At 37.6% G+C, this 16,191-nt stretch overlaps 1 protein-coding gene across 1 annotated transcript in view; it reads left to right on the top strand.

The window, feature by feature from the left end:
• CSMD1 (CUB and Sushi multiple domains 1) overlaps window positions 1–16,191 on the top strand; it is a 1,238,533-nt gene that overhangs the window by 975,786 nt on the left and 246,556 nt on the right. Inside the window, exons 22-23 of the mRNA XM_054821261.1 lie at window positions 4,193–4,362; window positions 10,112–10,268. Of these exons, the coding sequence (XP_054677236.1) occupies window positions 4,193–4,362; window positions 10,112–10,268 (327 nt within the window). The remainder of the gene's footprint in view (window positions 1–4,192; window positions 4,363–10,111; window positions 10,269–16,191) is intronic.

Below are 16,191 nucleotides of genomic sequence, written 5' to 3'. Positions count from 1 at the left end.
AGCCAAGAACTAAAGAGCTCTTTCAGGATCATATGGTAAGATTTGTCTGCTTAACTTGAGGTACTAAAATCAGTAGTTACCCATAGAGCACATGTGCTATATAAGGAATGTTGTATGACATCTGTCAAGAGTATTGGCAGGTTTTTATTTTTCAGTTACCATAGGTGTATGAGCCATATCGCTTCCTTATGCAAAACTTCAACACTTGATCTTTCATGAACAGTGTAAGAAACGTGGCTTCATTCCTTTGGTTCTGTAAAAGAATTTTAAATTATATCCTAGCAGAATGATCTTGCCCATGTGGCTAAAACCTGTTGTTTCATTTTGCATAAAGAATTAAAGATTAATTGGAGGTGATGAAAATGGAAGTGAACACGAATGTGTTTTTCCAGTCTAGTAGTTTGGTACTCACATGGTAACAGTGAATGTTGATTCATGGGTTATTTCAGAATTTTATTTCCCAACTGTTTAATGTATGAATTTCCTTGAAGAAGTGTTCCTCCTCTCCTGTTTATGCTAAAGAGGTTAGCCAACATTTGCTCACTTTGTGACTGATTTTCTTATCCCTTTATGTGGAGCAGAAGTCACAGGAGACGCATGTTTAAATCCCCAGAGGCAAAGTGAATTGAATTTAGGTGTCACACATTCTGACTGCATGTGTTAATTACTGTATAAAAAAGCAGCAACAGTATCAGCTATTGTAGATATTTTTAAAGAAAAAACCATGACATTTCCTATACTGCTGAGTAAAATATTAGAGCCTTGAAGGGGAGAGATGCCTTTGACTGCATAAGCTTTTCCTGTTGAGACCGGACTCAGTATTGCTGTTCATGTCTGCTCTTTTCAGTTTCTAGTCCCTCATTATGCGTAGGGAGCTCTTGCAGTTCTGGAGGGCAGTGTGCAAGAACAGTTAGAAAAATACTCAAGTCCTTAGGGGCACAAGGTCCTTTGTATATCTGGGCATTGATCACAAATGAAAGAGATTTCAGGTGTTAGGACACCAGATCTACAAAAGCTCCGATGGTCTGGAGAGAAAGGAATCTTTCCATGGATGGGACCAACATTTCTCTGAAAAAGTCACCTAAATCTCCATGCCAAGAAATTGGGGGAGCTATTTAGACATGGCCTTAACTTTATATCCTACCATTAGCAAAAAGTGTCAAGAAAACCTTCACCTGAACTGTAACATGTTTTGTATAATTTTCCTGTTGAGGGATGGAAGTTGACAAAGAAGGGCTTGCTTTCCTTTGGAAACCTCTTTCTGGGGGCTGTGTCAGTGATTTACTGACTGACATGAGATGAGCGGGGAAACTTGACTGGTCAGAGGACACGAGCAACCCTTTATCACGATAACAAAGGGAATGATAGGGCCTGGTGAAACTGCATAGCTGTCAAATATTTGCAAGGTATTTGAGAAGGGGTAGTACACACTGAAAACAGAACATGGTTGTATGGGATGGTTTGGAGGTGTATAAGTGCCAACTTGAGTTTGAAGAATTTTGCAATGTAATTGAAATTTAGTAAGTAACTAATTGTTCATAGCAGAAAGCATGCCTGCTTCTTGCAGAATGTAGTATACTTTAGAAGGGTGGTAATATTATATTAACTTTAGTCTGTAACCTTCATTATCCTTGATCTCATAGGTCATTACTTTTATTCACAGATTTAAATTGACATGGTTTTGAACTTTGGAACATAGATTTATTGAAACAGGATTTTGGCCAGTTCTAGATAAGGAAAATCTCATTGTACACTTTTTCTATTACTGCATATGTCTTAGTGGTTTACAGTCAATCACTGAAACAAAATGTAGAATACTGCATGAACATTATGTAAAAAAAAAACAACCCTTTGCTTCCATAATGTTTTCTTATTGTCTTCTCCTCAGTATTTTACTTCTATATTTTCCAGTTCATTGAAGGAGGTAGATAATGCAGCCTAAGGGAACATAGATATTTTTGCATGGATCATTACTTGGGCAAACACTTGTCTGCAGAAGACTTGTATAAAGTACTGGTGTCATAAACACAAGAAGACATCAAGTAGTATGGGTCTAAACACATCTGGCATCAATGTTGGCATTGCTTTCAATTATATTTTATAAACTCAATTAGTTCCACCTTCTTCCTAAAAAAGACAAAAATAGCTATATATGAGCATGTACACACAAATATATAGAGAGATATATATGTAACCATATGTAATATGTATCACATATTTCAGATCCTTTACCAAAGTATAAAAATTAAAATCTAGTTCATTTGTCAGTCTGCTACAGTTCTTTGAAACATTTAGACAAAGTAAAGTGACTTTAAACATGTCAGAAATACCTGGTGCATCCCAGACTCCCCAACAAAGGAAGAGTTCAGCTGTCTGAAGTTTGGTGCAGGGGTTCTTATTCCCCAATGCTCTTCTCCCTGTTCAACAGAATGCAGCCCAGGGCCTAAGCAACCTAAGGGAGGGAAGAACATAAAGCTCTACTTTAAAATAGCAAATGAACTCTAACTTATGTGTTAAATCAAAGATCCTGAGCCAACTTATTGATTTCCTTCTTCACTTTGCCTAAGGAGAGCCCAAATGTAGAGTAGAAATAAGCCTCTGAATAAGACTGTGACTATCTCATTGCCTGCTTCCTTTCTTCCTCTCTTTCATCTTTCCTTCCCTCCTTCTCCGCTTCCCTCCATCCCTCCCTGCCTCCCTTTCCTTCTCCTTCTTCCTCTCTTTCTTCTTCAGTTTTATTGAAAGGAGGAGGTCTAAAATAAAGAAAATTTCACTGGTTTTAGGCTTTTCAAATGCAAGAAGCACATAAATTTGATGATGTCTGTCAAGGCCTTGGAAATGTAAATAAATTTTTTTTAGATTGTTTATTTGTAAATATAAAACATACATTTCTCCTTGAATATGTCTATCTTTACACTATATTTTCAAAATTATTCTTTACATATATACTTGTTAAACTACTGTAAGTTTTACCTAAAATTGTAAACCCCACACACTTCCAAAAATGAGTATTTTAATGTCCTATGAACCCTAAAAATCTACTTAACATTTATAGAAAAAATACAAAATTTTTTTAACTTATCACATCTTCAATAAAAAATATCTGTTGATTTACAATTATACATTTATTCATTATTATTTTAATTGTTCTAGCAGGTTTTTACCAAACTCTGCATGAGGTCTGAATGATGTTTATGTCAAAAATCTGTATTTAACACAGTATATTTTATCTTTAGACTGAACGATGAGATATAAATATCAATCTCATCCACTTTAAAAAAAGAAAAGATTAATATTAGTACGTTATTGTTACTGTGGAGTTTTAGGTGGTGTTTTAGGCTACTTCTAAGCATTTTGAATAGTTGTTTGAACAGTACACTAACATTATTTTCTATCTGTTTGGATGTTGTCATTTATGTGCTGAAATATATATTGCACATTTGGAATAATTTTATTAGTCTTTATTCAGAATTCAAACTGAGCCCATGAGCTGAAATATACCACTCTTCCTACATTTTATTATTTTCTATACTGCGGAGCAATGACAAAAATGTCTACTCCTGAAGGTGTCAATAGGTTCTTACTACAGATGGCTGTGAAAAAGACTCACCTACTCTATATCTGGAAAAGAAGGGAGCTGTCTGCTTGGCCCTGACTGATGTCAATAAATGTTGGTTTGTTATTTAGCTTTTTGTTTTTATTCCTGGTGGAGAAAAAAAATTATTTGAGTGCTCTTGATTTATTGCTAGATTCTTTTATGTCAGCAGCTCATTGTCTGCTTTTTCTAGTACTAATTTGTAAAGCTGAACAAAGTAGTAAGTGAAATCAATGTTACATTTATTTGAAATGTTACCACAATGACTATATTTCAACATAACATCCAATTTTTTGTGCAATTTGGCTAACCTGCATTATAGATGAGTCTGATGGGAGGACCAAGGGATAAATTGGAGGCAAAGGGAATTACATAAAAGCACCTAAGTGCACATAATAAATGTACCCAGTGAAATGGAGGAGACAGCAACTTTGGTAGGGTTTCTGGGATTTTGTCCTACAGATGAAATCCGACAGAAACATGCTTTTCTAGACAGCCTGTTATTATTTCATAGAGTCTAAATATTGCTACAAATAACCCATGTTTTCTTGAAATGGATAATTCACTTTTTTTTTTTAATGTGTCTGTTTTCTTTAGCTGAATGTGGAGCAACTGTCTCTGGAAATGAAGGAACGTTACTGTCTCCAAATTTTCCATCTAATTATGACAACAACCATGAATGTATCTATAAAATTGAAACAGAAGCTGGAAAAGGGATCCATCTTAGAGCCAGGAGCTTTCAGTTGCGTGAGGGAGATATTGTTAAGGTAAAAAGAAAATAATTCCACTTTCTACCATGCTCAACATTCATATTGCATGAACGACTCCACTTTTAACACAAATTATTTTTATTTTCATTTCACTTTCTCATACAAAATGAATACATTCTATGTGGGTAGCATCACTTTCTTTATGCTAGATTCAATTATTTATACTAGATTCAAAGAAACTGTAGGTGATATTAAGAGTTCAATTACATTTATATTGGTTTAAGATCTAAAAAGAAAGCCTAAAATGTGAACTTGGATTTGGAATACAAAAGTGTCTGTATTATTTTCTGCTTGTGGTAATATAAATGTGCCATGGTGGTTACTTAACAAAGGACAGGTTTAAATTTTGGTACATTTTTGGTATATTTTTAGTTTCTTATTTGTCTCGCACAGAACTTTTTTTTTTTCCCCAAATTAATTAATTTGCCCATTAGACTAGAAAGAAGCTAGCTAACATATAGCATTGTAATATTGATTAAAACTCTAATTACTGAAGACAGTTTTCATTCTTTATGTTGTAGGTAGCCTTTGAAACTTGGCCTAAATGTATACAGATTTTGAACATGTACTCTTCTTTTCTACAGCACGGCCATAATCTGTCTTAATAACAGCTGCTGCACTCTTGTATGTACTGAAAATCATGACATTCATATGAAGTGTTGAGCATACATGAAATTACTCTTTGAAATTCATGTCTCTAAATTTTCAGAGTTAATTGATACTTCAAATCACCATGTATTCAGAATTCAGTTAGCAACTTGCTCTCTGGGGATCTCACAGCAACCCATTTAACATGTTAGAAATTGCTGTCAAAGTTTCCGACTTGATTTTACTATTTCTATTTGCATTGAATGCTTTCCACAAGGAGTTTAAAGATACTATTGTTATAGATCAAATTTTGGTGGCCATACTTTTATCTTTTTTGTCATTTTAAGAGACTCCTTATGTAAATAAGTGTGACATTTCAATTTGAATTCATTAAATTATTCAGAAATGTTCCTTAACTGTGGTTGCATGCTTTGGTTATAGCCTAATTTAAGCAAATATATACTATCTACTCTCTTTTCCCTGTTCCCTTTCCTGTCCTGTTTTGCATGGGAAGGAGATCTGAGCATGTGAGACAGAAATAAATTTTCATGTGCTCTGAGCAGATCTACAATCTGAGCAGTTGGGAAATTAAGACACTCTCCAAAGGCTTACCTTTCCCACAGGTTTGGTAGGGCTGTGGACTTCTGAAGTTTGCTTTCTTTCCTATCTGTACCCTAAATATGAGCAAAATACGTTATAAACACCAGCCTTCTATCTTGTGTCTGCACAGAAGAAAGCCCCAAGACTGCCTTGCAGGCAGCTTGCGAGGAATGCACTAAGGCTTAGGAATATTTATAAACCTTGTGCTGGGCATTTCCTCACCTGAATATCTTACTCTGTTTTTAAAGAAAACATGTACATATGTAATATTGCATTGGGTGCAGGTGCCCAGGTGCAGGTGCTGGCAGTGGGGGCTGCAGGGCGGCTGCTGTGAGGAGAGGCCGCAGCTGCCCTGTGCCGGACACAGCCGGTTCCAGCCGGCTCCGACCTGCGCACTGCAGGGCACAGCTGAGCACTGCAGCCGAGGTGCGGGTGTCTTGGGGGAAATGTATGTAAGAAAAAGCAAAAAATGCTGCACAGTAGCATGTGAGAAAGAGGAGCGAGGAAAAAAAGTGTGAGAAACAATCCTGATAATCCCAAGGTCAACCCACCATGAATGTCTTGCGAAGTATAGAATACCATTATTTGTCTGAGGTAGGATCACTAAGAATTCCATCAGGATGTTATGAAAAGATTTGGGAATAGATGTAGGAAGAGCCATAACAATGTCAGGAAGCTATACAGGAATTATCTCTCAAACCATAAAAGCAATATTTTAAAAGCATTTCCCCCTGGAATGATTTAATGCCATAAAGATCTCTGCAATTAAGGAAAATCGCAAATTTTAGTTATAAGTAATTTCTTTTTACTGTCAGAATGAGAAACTGGAGTTTAAGAAAATCTAGCCAGCATTTCCTTCAGGTGATCATCTGTTTTACATTCCCACAGCAGGTGCAGATACATTAGCACCGTTACCAGAGCATTTTGCCTCATGAATCATTGTAGCACTGTCCTCTTCTCTTGCCTGCATATTTTAATCCCAGCAGTAGAGCAAGCCCTTCCCTTTTATTTCCTCACAAATATTTAGGTGAAATGGGGCGTCCCTGAATGCTTTGGCTACATTTATCCTAGTGCTGCAAACAATGCTGTGATTATTCCCTGCTGCCCCCAAGGCCAGCTTTTGCAGTTTGACCACATCCATAACGTTAATCTCTAATCTTACAAAACAAGGTGGCTCACTCAGACTGTCTCCCAGAAAGTCCCTGGCCTATGCAGCTCCTGGATTAATGCTTTCTCAGGAAAGAATTGTGAGAGTGTTAGTAAGTCTGCATTAAATGTATGCCAGGGAGGTACTGACGATAAATACTGCGCAGACAATCAAGTTATGGTGACTGGAGTCCTACTCTGGCACTGTTTACTTGCTTTGAAAATATAAACCACCTTTAGATGTATATATTCAACTTGGCTTACTGTTGGCACAAGTGGGAATGTTGAGGCTGATTATTGAGGCTGTGGTGCGTAGGAAGTAACAAAATTTGCAAGGGTATTTCTGACATCAGTAAGACCATGTGCATGAGGAAGGGTCAAAACTGATGCTTTCAAGGAGAATACGTGCAGGTTAATGACTGTAAGTCATGGGCAAAGCTTTCTACAGCTGTGGAAAAGTTTGCACTTGAATTAATGGGAAAGATATCTGAACTCAAGTAAGAAATAGAAACACAATCACCATTTTGAGACATATGGTACCTGGATTATCTGTTTATTTTAAAGCGTATCCTTTCTTACTCACTAACACTTCAGCTTCCCAATCTTTCTGCTTTAACTGCCACATGAAATTTCATAATTCTTTAAAGTGGCTACTATGGTGAAATCTTTATAATGCAATCACTGTGAATTTCTTAGAGGGAAGAGGAAAACTAGAATGGAATTTCACGTCTTTTATCTATTATTTGGCTATATAGACCTTCCTTTTTTCTTCATGGCAGAGAAAATAGTAATTGAAGTATGTGAATTATATTTCAAATGGGTTCTTCTAAATGAGTTCAACGTGCACACTATATATGACTTCATAGTGATAATGTCTAGACTAGTTTATTAAATGTGTTCTCTGGCTCAGGAGACAGTCACATATGACAGAACACAATGGTTGCACACACAAGCTGCCTATTGGGAATGGTCCTTGGCCCATACTAATTACCAAACCATGACCAAGAATTGTTAGAGAAAATGCTTTTTCTTTCCCAAGGATGGTTCAGACAAGTTATCAGTATAGACAATGGAGATTCAGTGCTTATATTTGTTCACTAACACTGTTTCAATTACTAGAGTAGACATGTACCTACTTATGTCTGTAACGTTAACAATAGCTGGACAAGTGTCACCAATTAAAAAATGTCACAGCTTTTTTTAGAGCTTCTTTCACATGATCCCTCTTACCTTATTTTTATTTCATAAGCCAATGTTTTCATTTGTGTCTGGATTCATCTCGAGAGGTACTATTATTTAACTTGGTGATCCTCAGGTAGGAAGAGTATCTGTAACAGTCTGTGAGGCAGAATGCTGTTGGAACAGGGTGGCTAAGGGAAAATTGTAGTAATAAGCTGTTTTGTTTTTTTAAAAAGATTAATAAAAATCACTTTTTTTCTAACATAGCATTTTTTATTAATGACCATTAAAACCAGATCATTCTATTCAAAGCAATATCTCTCAAACCAAGTGAAAAATATCTGTGCCTTTTGCATAATATGTATGATCAGAATGTTATTAAAACATAAATCCTGTGGTGAACGAATGCTTATTTATTTTGTACAATAGATTTGCAGCTCTGATAAATAAAATTTAATCAGTCCATGAAAGTGATCTGTAGTTCTGGCCCAGGACAATGGTAGAAGCTTGGAAGCATTTTTTCAGATATTCTTAGCACAGTCATATTTCTGCTAAGAGGCAGACATTAAGTATGTGTTACTGTACGAATCTTAAATACAATTGATTGTGTCTTCCAATAGCTCATCTATGTCCCCTGATATAAGACAATCCTTGCCTTAATAATGACAGAATATATTGTTCTGTCAATGGCTAGCACAATATATTATTTTTCAAAAGCTGCTTTTTATGAAGGTATTTATATCTGTGTATGTTTATTGAACTAAATTTATGCTTTTATCTTAAAAAATCTATATGCACATTGTTTTTATCATTTTATATTGTTAATGACAGCACTTGAGATGAATGAGGTACTTTCCAGACATTCACCTATACTGAAGGCATGCTGGTTATTTTCTCCACTGAGAAAACAGCTCTGCTTTTAACTGTTGCTCATCATCCATAAACATAGTTGCAGTGGTCTGTCCTCTCAAAAGATGTATATTTCTAAATTTCATTAATAAATCTAACTGGACATTAAAATAGGAGGAAGAGTCTGTGACTCAAATGTATCAATTTAGATTGTAAATGGGTCACTGCCTGCTTCTGGCTGGAATCAGTATAAATCCTCACTGTACCAGAAGGTCTGAGGATGGAGAGATGAAGATCCACAGCTTAAGATGTTATTGCAATTGTAGCTTTTGCACTAGTTACCTACAGTGACTCTGGGACTTATGAGATCAGGGTAAACTATCTTTTACTTCATATTAGAAACCAGCTGTTCAGATTCATTACTTGCTTTTGTATAAATATACACATGAAGTATGGTATATGTTTTGGAAGTATGAAATGCACTTCATATTTGCCTCTTTTTTCATGAGAAAGTACAGGTTATTTATTTAGTTTAAAGAAGAAATTAGCTTTTTTTTTAAATTCATCTTGAGATTAAAAAAACCCACAACAAACCCCACACAGAAGACTATTTTGGCACTTTATGGCTTTCAAGGTTTTGCAATAAGCAAAAATATTTTTTCACCCCTAGCCAACTCTTTGTACTTGTCCTGTATTGGTGAACAATCAAAGAATATTCTTATTCATTCTAGCATTTGAAAAATTGCAGAGGCTAATATTGTTGATTTTGTCCTCCATTGAAAGTTTTCAGTAAAAATACATTGTAAATAAGAACATTTCTACACTTTTTTTGGAAATAGACTCACGTATTTTTAAAGATCTATCTTTATTTGTTAAAACCTATGGTACAACAAAAATTACTGCAGGCTGAGTTTGAAATAAAAGGTGACAGACTGACTTTAATACCTCAGTTTGGCTGTTGATAGCTCCAGACAGAGGAGAGCAGCATAGGCTGTAAGGGTTTACCTCTTGCAACCTTACTTCAATGATGATTTCAAAAATTATACTTCTGTTAGCCTTTGTGAATGATCATGAAAAATAATCTGAGATTATGAAGCCACAGAAGATAGAGTTGTGTATAAATATTAATTTCATTCAAGATGAGCTCACAAAATTGAAAAGGAAAAAAAGACTATAAAACACCCTAAGGGTGACAGAATATTTTGTATTTCACTGAACTGCATAATCAAGTGATATGTACCTCACAAAATGGAAACATTTACTTTTTGGATAAACTATGGGCAATAGATAGCTAACTTTGGAAGTATTGTATAAAGATAAACTAATGTTTTTCAAATATTTAGATTTGATGTCCAGTTTCATGCTATTACTTTGTTTCTGTAAGGTGTATGATGGAAAAGACAGTTCTTCACGCCCTCTGGGAGTCTTCACCAAAAATGACATGATGGGAGTTATCCTTAATAGCACATCTAACCATTTGTGGGTAGAGTTTAATACCAATGGATCTGATACTGACCAAGGATTTCAGCTCACTTACACAAGTAAGTAGCTTACAAATATGATCTGATTGACTGTTTTGTGGGGAAATGTGTATTTCTCAGCTGCAGCTATTTCTTATGGAATGGTGAAGATAATTTCCTAGAATGTACTGTTAGACTGAATTTTACTTGTCTACATGGCTGTATAGGTATTAGTAATTTAAGAACATTACAAAAAGCAAAATTGTAACCTTTCAAATTTAGAAAGCATTATTATTTTGAAGACTTAGCAGAGGGGTTTGGAAAAGAGTGAATTGTGACATATGTGGGTTGAATATATTAGCATTATACTGTAGCAGAAAACTTATGCAGAACCGTATTTTAAAAATGTTACACTCAATCCCTACAGTCAAATTAAAAAAAAAAAAGAGTACAAATGAGATTAAAAAGAATACAGTGTGCCTGGGTGCACACTCTTAATGTGTCCTGACTGCTTGTCAGGATCAGGGTGGAGTATGCTGGAAGGAGACCTGAGTGAACAAGTTTTGACAAACAGTGCACTTGTCATGTGGTTTGCATGTAATTAATTAAGTAAAATTGGCAAAATAATTAGTCTTTTGGGGAGGATAACTTTGGGGATAACTAGTTTGTTTCCAACACAAAGAGATATTTTGTCCAGGTTTCAAGGAATCTCCAAGTTCCCTTTGCTTTCAATTAATTGCCTTTTACATCACCTTCCATGAGCTCCTGTTGAATCCTGCAGAGCAGAGCACCACATCATACTGTGACACAGAAATAGAAGCATAGCTCTTTCTAGTACATCTGCTGGTTTCCCTTTGGATTGAAGCCAGCTGTGGAATAAGCAGAAGTCATTCACGTTCTCTTCTGTCTTTCTGCTGTGCCTGGTAAATCTGAAATTTTATCATCCTACCTTTAGCATTTTTTTTCCATAAAGGAAAGGAAGGTTTCTCTGGCTAGATGAAATGTATTAAAGTCTTCTTTTTACTTTTTTTTAATTTTTTTTTAATCTAGATAGTATATATTCTTTCATTTTGTTTCAGAATCCTGAAAGAACCACTGGGCAAATATACCCTGATTTGCCTGTAAAGACTGTAGAATTTTTCCTTTGAAATAAAGGAACAAAACATGTCTTAGTTTTATAATTTGGGGGATTTTTTTTTTCCCCTGTCCAATTAGAACTTTTCTGCCTGAGACAGCTCTAGTTTTGAGTGGGGAAGAGAAGATGTAGCCAAAGATGTAGCTGGACCTACCTTTCCTTTTCACTGCTCAGTTAGAAGATTGGGCCATTCTGGCATAGAGATGCCAGTTCTTTGTGCTGTCATATCAGTAATATTTAATATTAAATTGACATTCAAATTAAAATGAAATCTTATTGATGCCACACAGTGACAGGCAGTAAAAGCAAAACACAGCTGTCTGGTAAAAGTAACAGACTGCAACTTTAAATAAGGAGCAATGCTGTACAGCCTCTGAATAGCAAACAGGCAGTCTCCCTGCGGTGTCTAACCACTCCGCTTCCGCTATCACAGTCCTGACACAAGAGGAATTTTAACAGTGGCTGTTTTCACTCATCATGTGGAGAACTGAACTTACTCTCACTTGTGTCACAAGTACTTCCTTACTGCTGTTCAACCCTCATTCCTTGAATATAGTCTCACTTTTCTTAGCTATTGGAAGAATGAAACCAGTCTCTCCACACTTTATCATTCATGCCATATACAAATGTTTTGTGACACTCTGAGTACTGTGTCATGCTGACTACTTTATGGTCTGTATGGAGTTGCACAGATCACAGAGTACTCAGCACTATACTGTACTTCCACAGTGATACCTCTTAACTTCTGTCAAGATAACTTGTACAGTAATTTCACTGTGTCATATTTGGTGCACGTAGATGTCAATGCAAAAATTACTTTCACAATTTGTGTTTGCCAGTAGCTGTGTTGTTGGTTATCTTTTAACAATCAAGTCAGCGTCTGTGCTCCCTGTTGAAATACTTGCGTACCCTTGTTTTCTCAGTAAAAGTTTCCACACAGTTGAGAAGAAAATACTCTTTCCCTTCACCTTACTGACTAGAACTCTCAGAACTAACTTTTTCTCATGGTGCCTGAAGATGGGTGTCTATATTCATGATACCATCCACCCATGTCCTTAGAAAGTATCCTGGGGTTGTGATGTGTAAGGAATTTTACCACTATGTAGAATTGCTCTTTAGGCTCTCTTCAGACCTGAAATCTTTTACTAAGTTCCTTGCACTGGTGGTTTCCTGTTTGAGATAGCATGAAGTTACTCTCGATCCTTATCCAGACATCTACTTTTTTAGGAGCAGCTTATCTAGCTCCCTATGGCAATTTCATGGTTCCTCAGTCCTGTGCAGGATATAATAGAAGCAAAAGCTTCACTTATCTGCAGAATAAGCCTTGAAGTCCGTTGTAATGAATCAGGGGAAGGGTCCATCCAGGAATACTGATGGATATTATCTGTAGGACCGTGCCTGGCTGCACTGGCCACTCAGCAGTGTCTTCTGCCTCGCAATAGACTCCTGTGTGTTTCAGAAACATGCAGAACTAGTTACAGACTTTATAAAGTCTGAAAACCATTCAGAGATTTGTGGCATGCTCTAGCTAGATTTTAAGACCTTTCACTCACCTGTTCCTGATTTGCTGCTGTAGATTAAAATGAAATTCCATGTTAGTTCCTCAACACTTGTCTTTTATTCGTATATTCCATTCCCCTATGGTGTGAAATTAGATACTTCCCTGCACTTCTGTGCTAAGATGGAAATGAGGGCTGCAAAAATTCTCACTAAGGATTTGCCTTTTTGAGAGTGAATGTTATGCAGGCTCAGATCTTAACTTAATGTTAACTTCTGACAATCTTGAATCCATGACCATTTCTTTCACTGAAAGCAGAATTCTGTGTGGCTATCATTTCTCCCAAGAGTGGGCAAGATTCAGGCCTTTGCACTGTACTCAGCTCCATAGAACTTCCATCAAATTCCTTCTAGTGTTTCTATAAGAAAACAGATTTAGGATTGTGCATGGATAGATTTATTTTTTTTAAATGTAGGTTTAATGTTTTTATTTGCATTTATCTTCTATATTTAGCATGCATAGCTAGCAGTTTTACAATATTCTTTTCATTGCTCTCAAGGTATACTTCTCAGTTTAAGAAAAGAAATTTTGAAATACGTTTCTGAGACATGATGCACTGGTTTGGCATTCATACTATTCTGTTATTGCTAAAGACTTAGTTACAATTTTCAGTTTAAGTTTTGTATTATGAACATTCTCTATACCTACATCTTTCATGGGATGGTGAAAGTTAGTGCATGGAAGGTGAATCTGAATTAGCATAATCTAAATTTATATAAATCGTTTAAACCTGGAAATTAATTTAAGAGAATCCTGAACTGAAATTTCATTTAATTCATTTCCTATTCTACAGTAATTGAAAGTGTTAACAGAATGTCAGTGAAAACAATGTTCTGAAACTGCAAACTCAGTCTATTATTCTAGCACACAAACAGACTCAAATTCAGAAATATAGTGGCTTAGCCTCAGGCTGTATAGTGTCAGTTGAGCAGAACAATCCAGTAATGAAAAGACGCTCTTGCAGTTTTCTTTCAGTAACTAATTGGTGTATAAGATCTGTTCCAAAGAGAACCTTCACACACTACAGTAAAAATGTAAGACAAAATTAAATTAAAATAAACAAAAGGCAAAAATCATTAAATGAGTATGTCTTAACCTATACATATATATATATAACAGGTGTGGTGGGTTGCCCCTGGCTGGAGGCCAGGTGCCTACCAAAGCTGCTCTATGACTCCCCTCCTCAAGTGGACAGGGGAGAGAAAATATAACGAAAGGCTTGTGGGTTGGGACAAGGACAGGGAGAGATCACTCACCAATTACCGTCATGGGCAAAACAGACTTGGGGAAATTAATTTTAATTTATTGGCAAACAAATCAGAGTAGAGTAATTAGAAATAAACCCAAATCTTAAAAAAACACCTTCCCCTACCTCTCCCTTCTCCCTGGGCTTAATTTTACTCCTGATTTCTCTACCTACTCCCCCGCACCAACACAGAGGGACAGGGAATGGGGGTTGCGGTCAGTTCATCACATGTCGTCTCTGCTGCTCCTTCCTCCTCAGGGGGAGGACTCCTCACGGTCTTCCCCTGCTCCAGCCTGGGGTCCCTCCCATGCAGCACAGTCCTCCATGAGTTTGTCCAGTGTGGGTCCCTTCCACGGGGTGCAGTCCTTTAGGACCAGACTGCTCCAGCGTGGGTCCCCCACGGGGTCACAAGTCCTGCCAGCAAATCTGCTGCAGCGTGGGCTCCTCTCTCCATTGGGCCACAAGTCCTGCCAGGAGCCTGCTCGAGCGTGGGCTTCCCACAGGGTCACAGCCTCCTTTGGGCATTCACCTGCTCTGGCATGGGATCCTGCACAGGCTGCAGGTGGATACCTGCTTCACCATCAACCTCCATGGGCTGCAGGGGACAGCATGCCTCACCATGGTCTTCTCCACAGGCTGCAGGGGAATTTCTGCTCCATTGCCTGGAGCACCTCCTCCCTCTCCTTCTTCACTGACTTTGGTGTCTGCAGAGTTGTTCCTCTCACACCTTCTCACTCCTCTCTCTGACTGCAGTTGCTTCTGGTGGGTTTTTTTTTCCCCCTTCTTAGCTATGTTCTCCTAGAGATGCTACCATTGCTGCCGATGGGCTCAGCCTTGGCCAGCGGCGTGTCCATCTTGGAGCCAGCTGGCATTGGCTTTACTGGACATGGGGGAAGCTTCTACCAGCTTCTCGCAGAAGCCACCCCTGTAGCCCCCCCCTGCTACCAAAACCTTGCCACGCAAACCCAATACACCATCTCAGGAAAATCTTCCCAAATTTATGAAGATATAAATCTTTAGGTAGCTAGATTTTATGTGAACAAGTCTTACTCTGTGAATTAGCACTCCAAAATATCTTTTCTTTAATGACCTCTCTCAATGGTCCTGGATTAGGATGGAGGTAAACAGTTTGTCCATCTGTACTGGATTTGTCTGGGATGGAGTTAATTTTCTTCAGCTAACGCTGAGCAGTGCTTGCACAGTGTCAGGGCCTTCACCGTTACTTACTCTGCTGCCCCAGCAGGTAGGCTCAGGGTGGGCAAGAGGGTAGGAGGTGATACAGCAGGGACAACTGACCTGAATTGAACAATGAGATATTCCATGCCATGTGACATCATGCTTAGCTATAAAACTTTGTGGAAGTTTTTCTAAAGTAGCCATTGCTTTGGGACTGACTGGGTATCAGTCTGCTGGCATAGACTGATTGCTTTTGCATCACTTATTTGTCATTTTTTTTCCTTTTTCTTTTCCTTCACTTACTAAACTGTTTCTATCTTGACCCATTAATTTTCTTGCTTTCGTCTTTCTGATTCTCTCCCCCATCCCACTGGGTGGGAGTGAGAGAGTGACTGGGTGGGGGCTTACCTGCCAGCTGGTCAAGCCACCAACCATCCTGTGTTCTCAGTGTCTGCTGTCTTGTGGATAGCCTGAGTAAGTGAGGATAGTGCTGTTTGGTTGCAATACCAAGGAAATAAAAGCCAGACTTGGAGAGGAGGGAAGAGGAGGGAAAGAAGGGAATAGGGCACCTCTCATGTTTCTGTGTCTGCAGCTTGGAATAAGGGAAGCTGCATTATTAAACCAAGGAGACTTGAGGAGCAGTGCAGCAGGCAAGAAGATCACCATGGGTTATTGGGAAAGATGATATTTGAGACAAAAAGACCAGTATACACATGTAAGTAAGGTGGAGAGCAAGACGAGCTCTCCAAGAAACATTGGAAGCATATGGAGTGGAGGACAGAGACTGCATTGGTAAGAAGGTTGCAAGAATTAAACTGAGAAAAGGAAGAATCACAAAAAATAGAACAGTAGTTGCATGCTGTGATGGGAGTACATGATTATTAAACTA

Source organism: Grus americana, chromosome 3 (genome assembly GCF_028858705.1).
Source record: "Grus americana isolate bGruAme1 chromosome 3, bGruAme1.mat, whole genome shotgun sequence".
Taxonomy (NCBI): domain Eukaryota; kingdom Metazoa; phylum Chordata; class Aves; order Gruiformes; family Gruidae; genus Grus; species Grus americana.
Note: the sequence above shows the minus strand (reverse complement) of the source record. Positions and strands in the feature narration are given on the sequence as shown.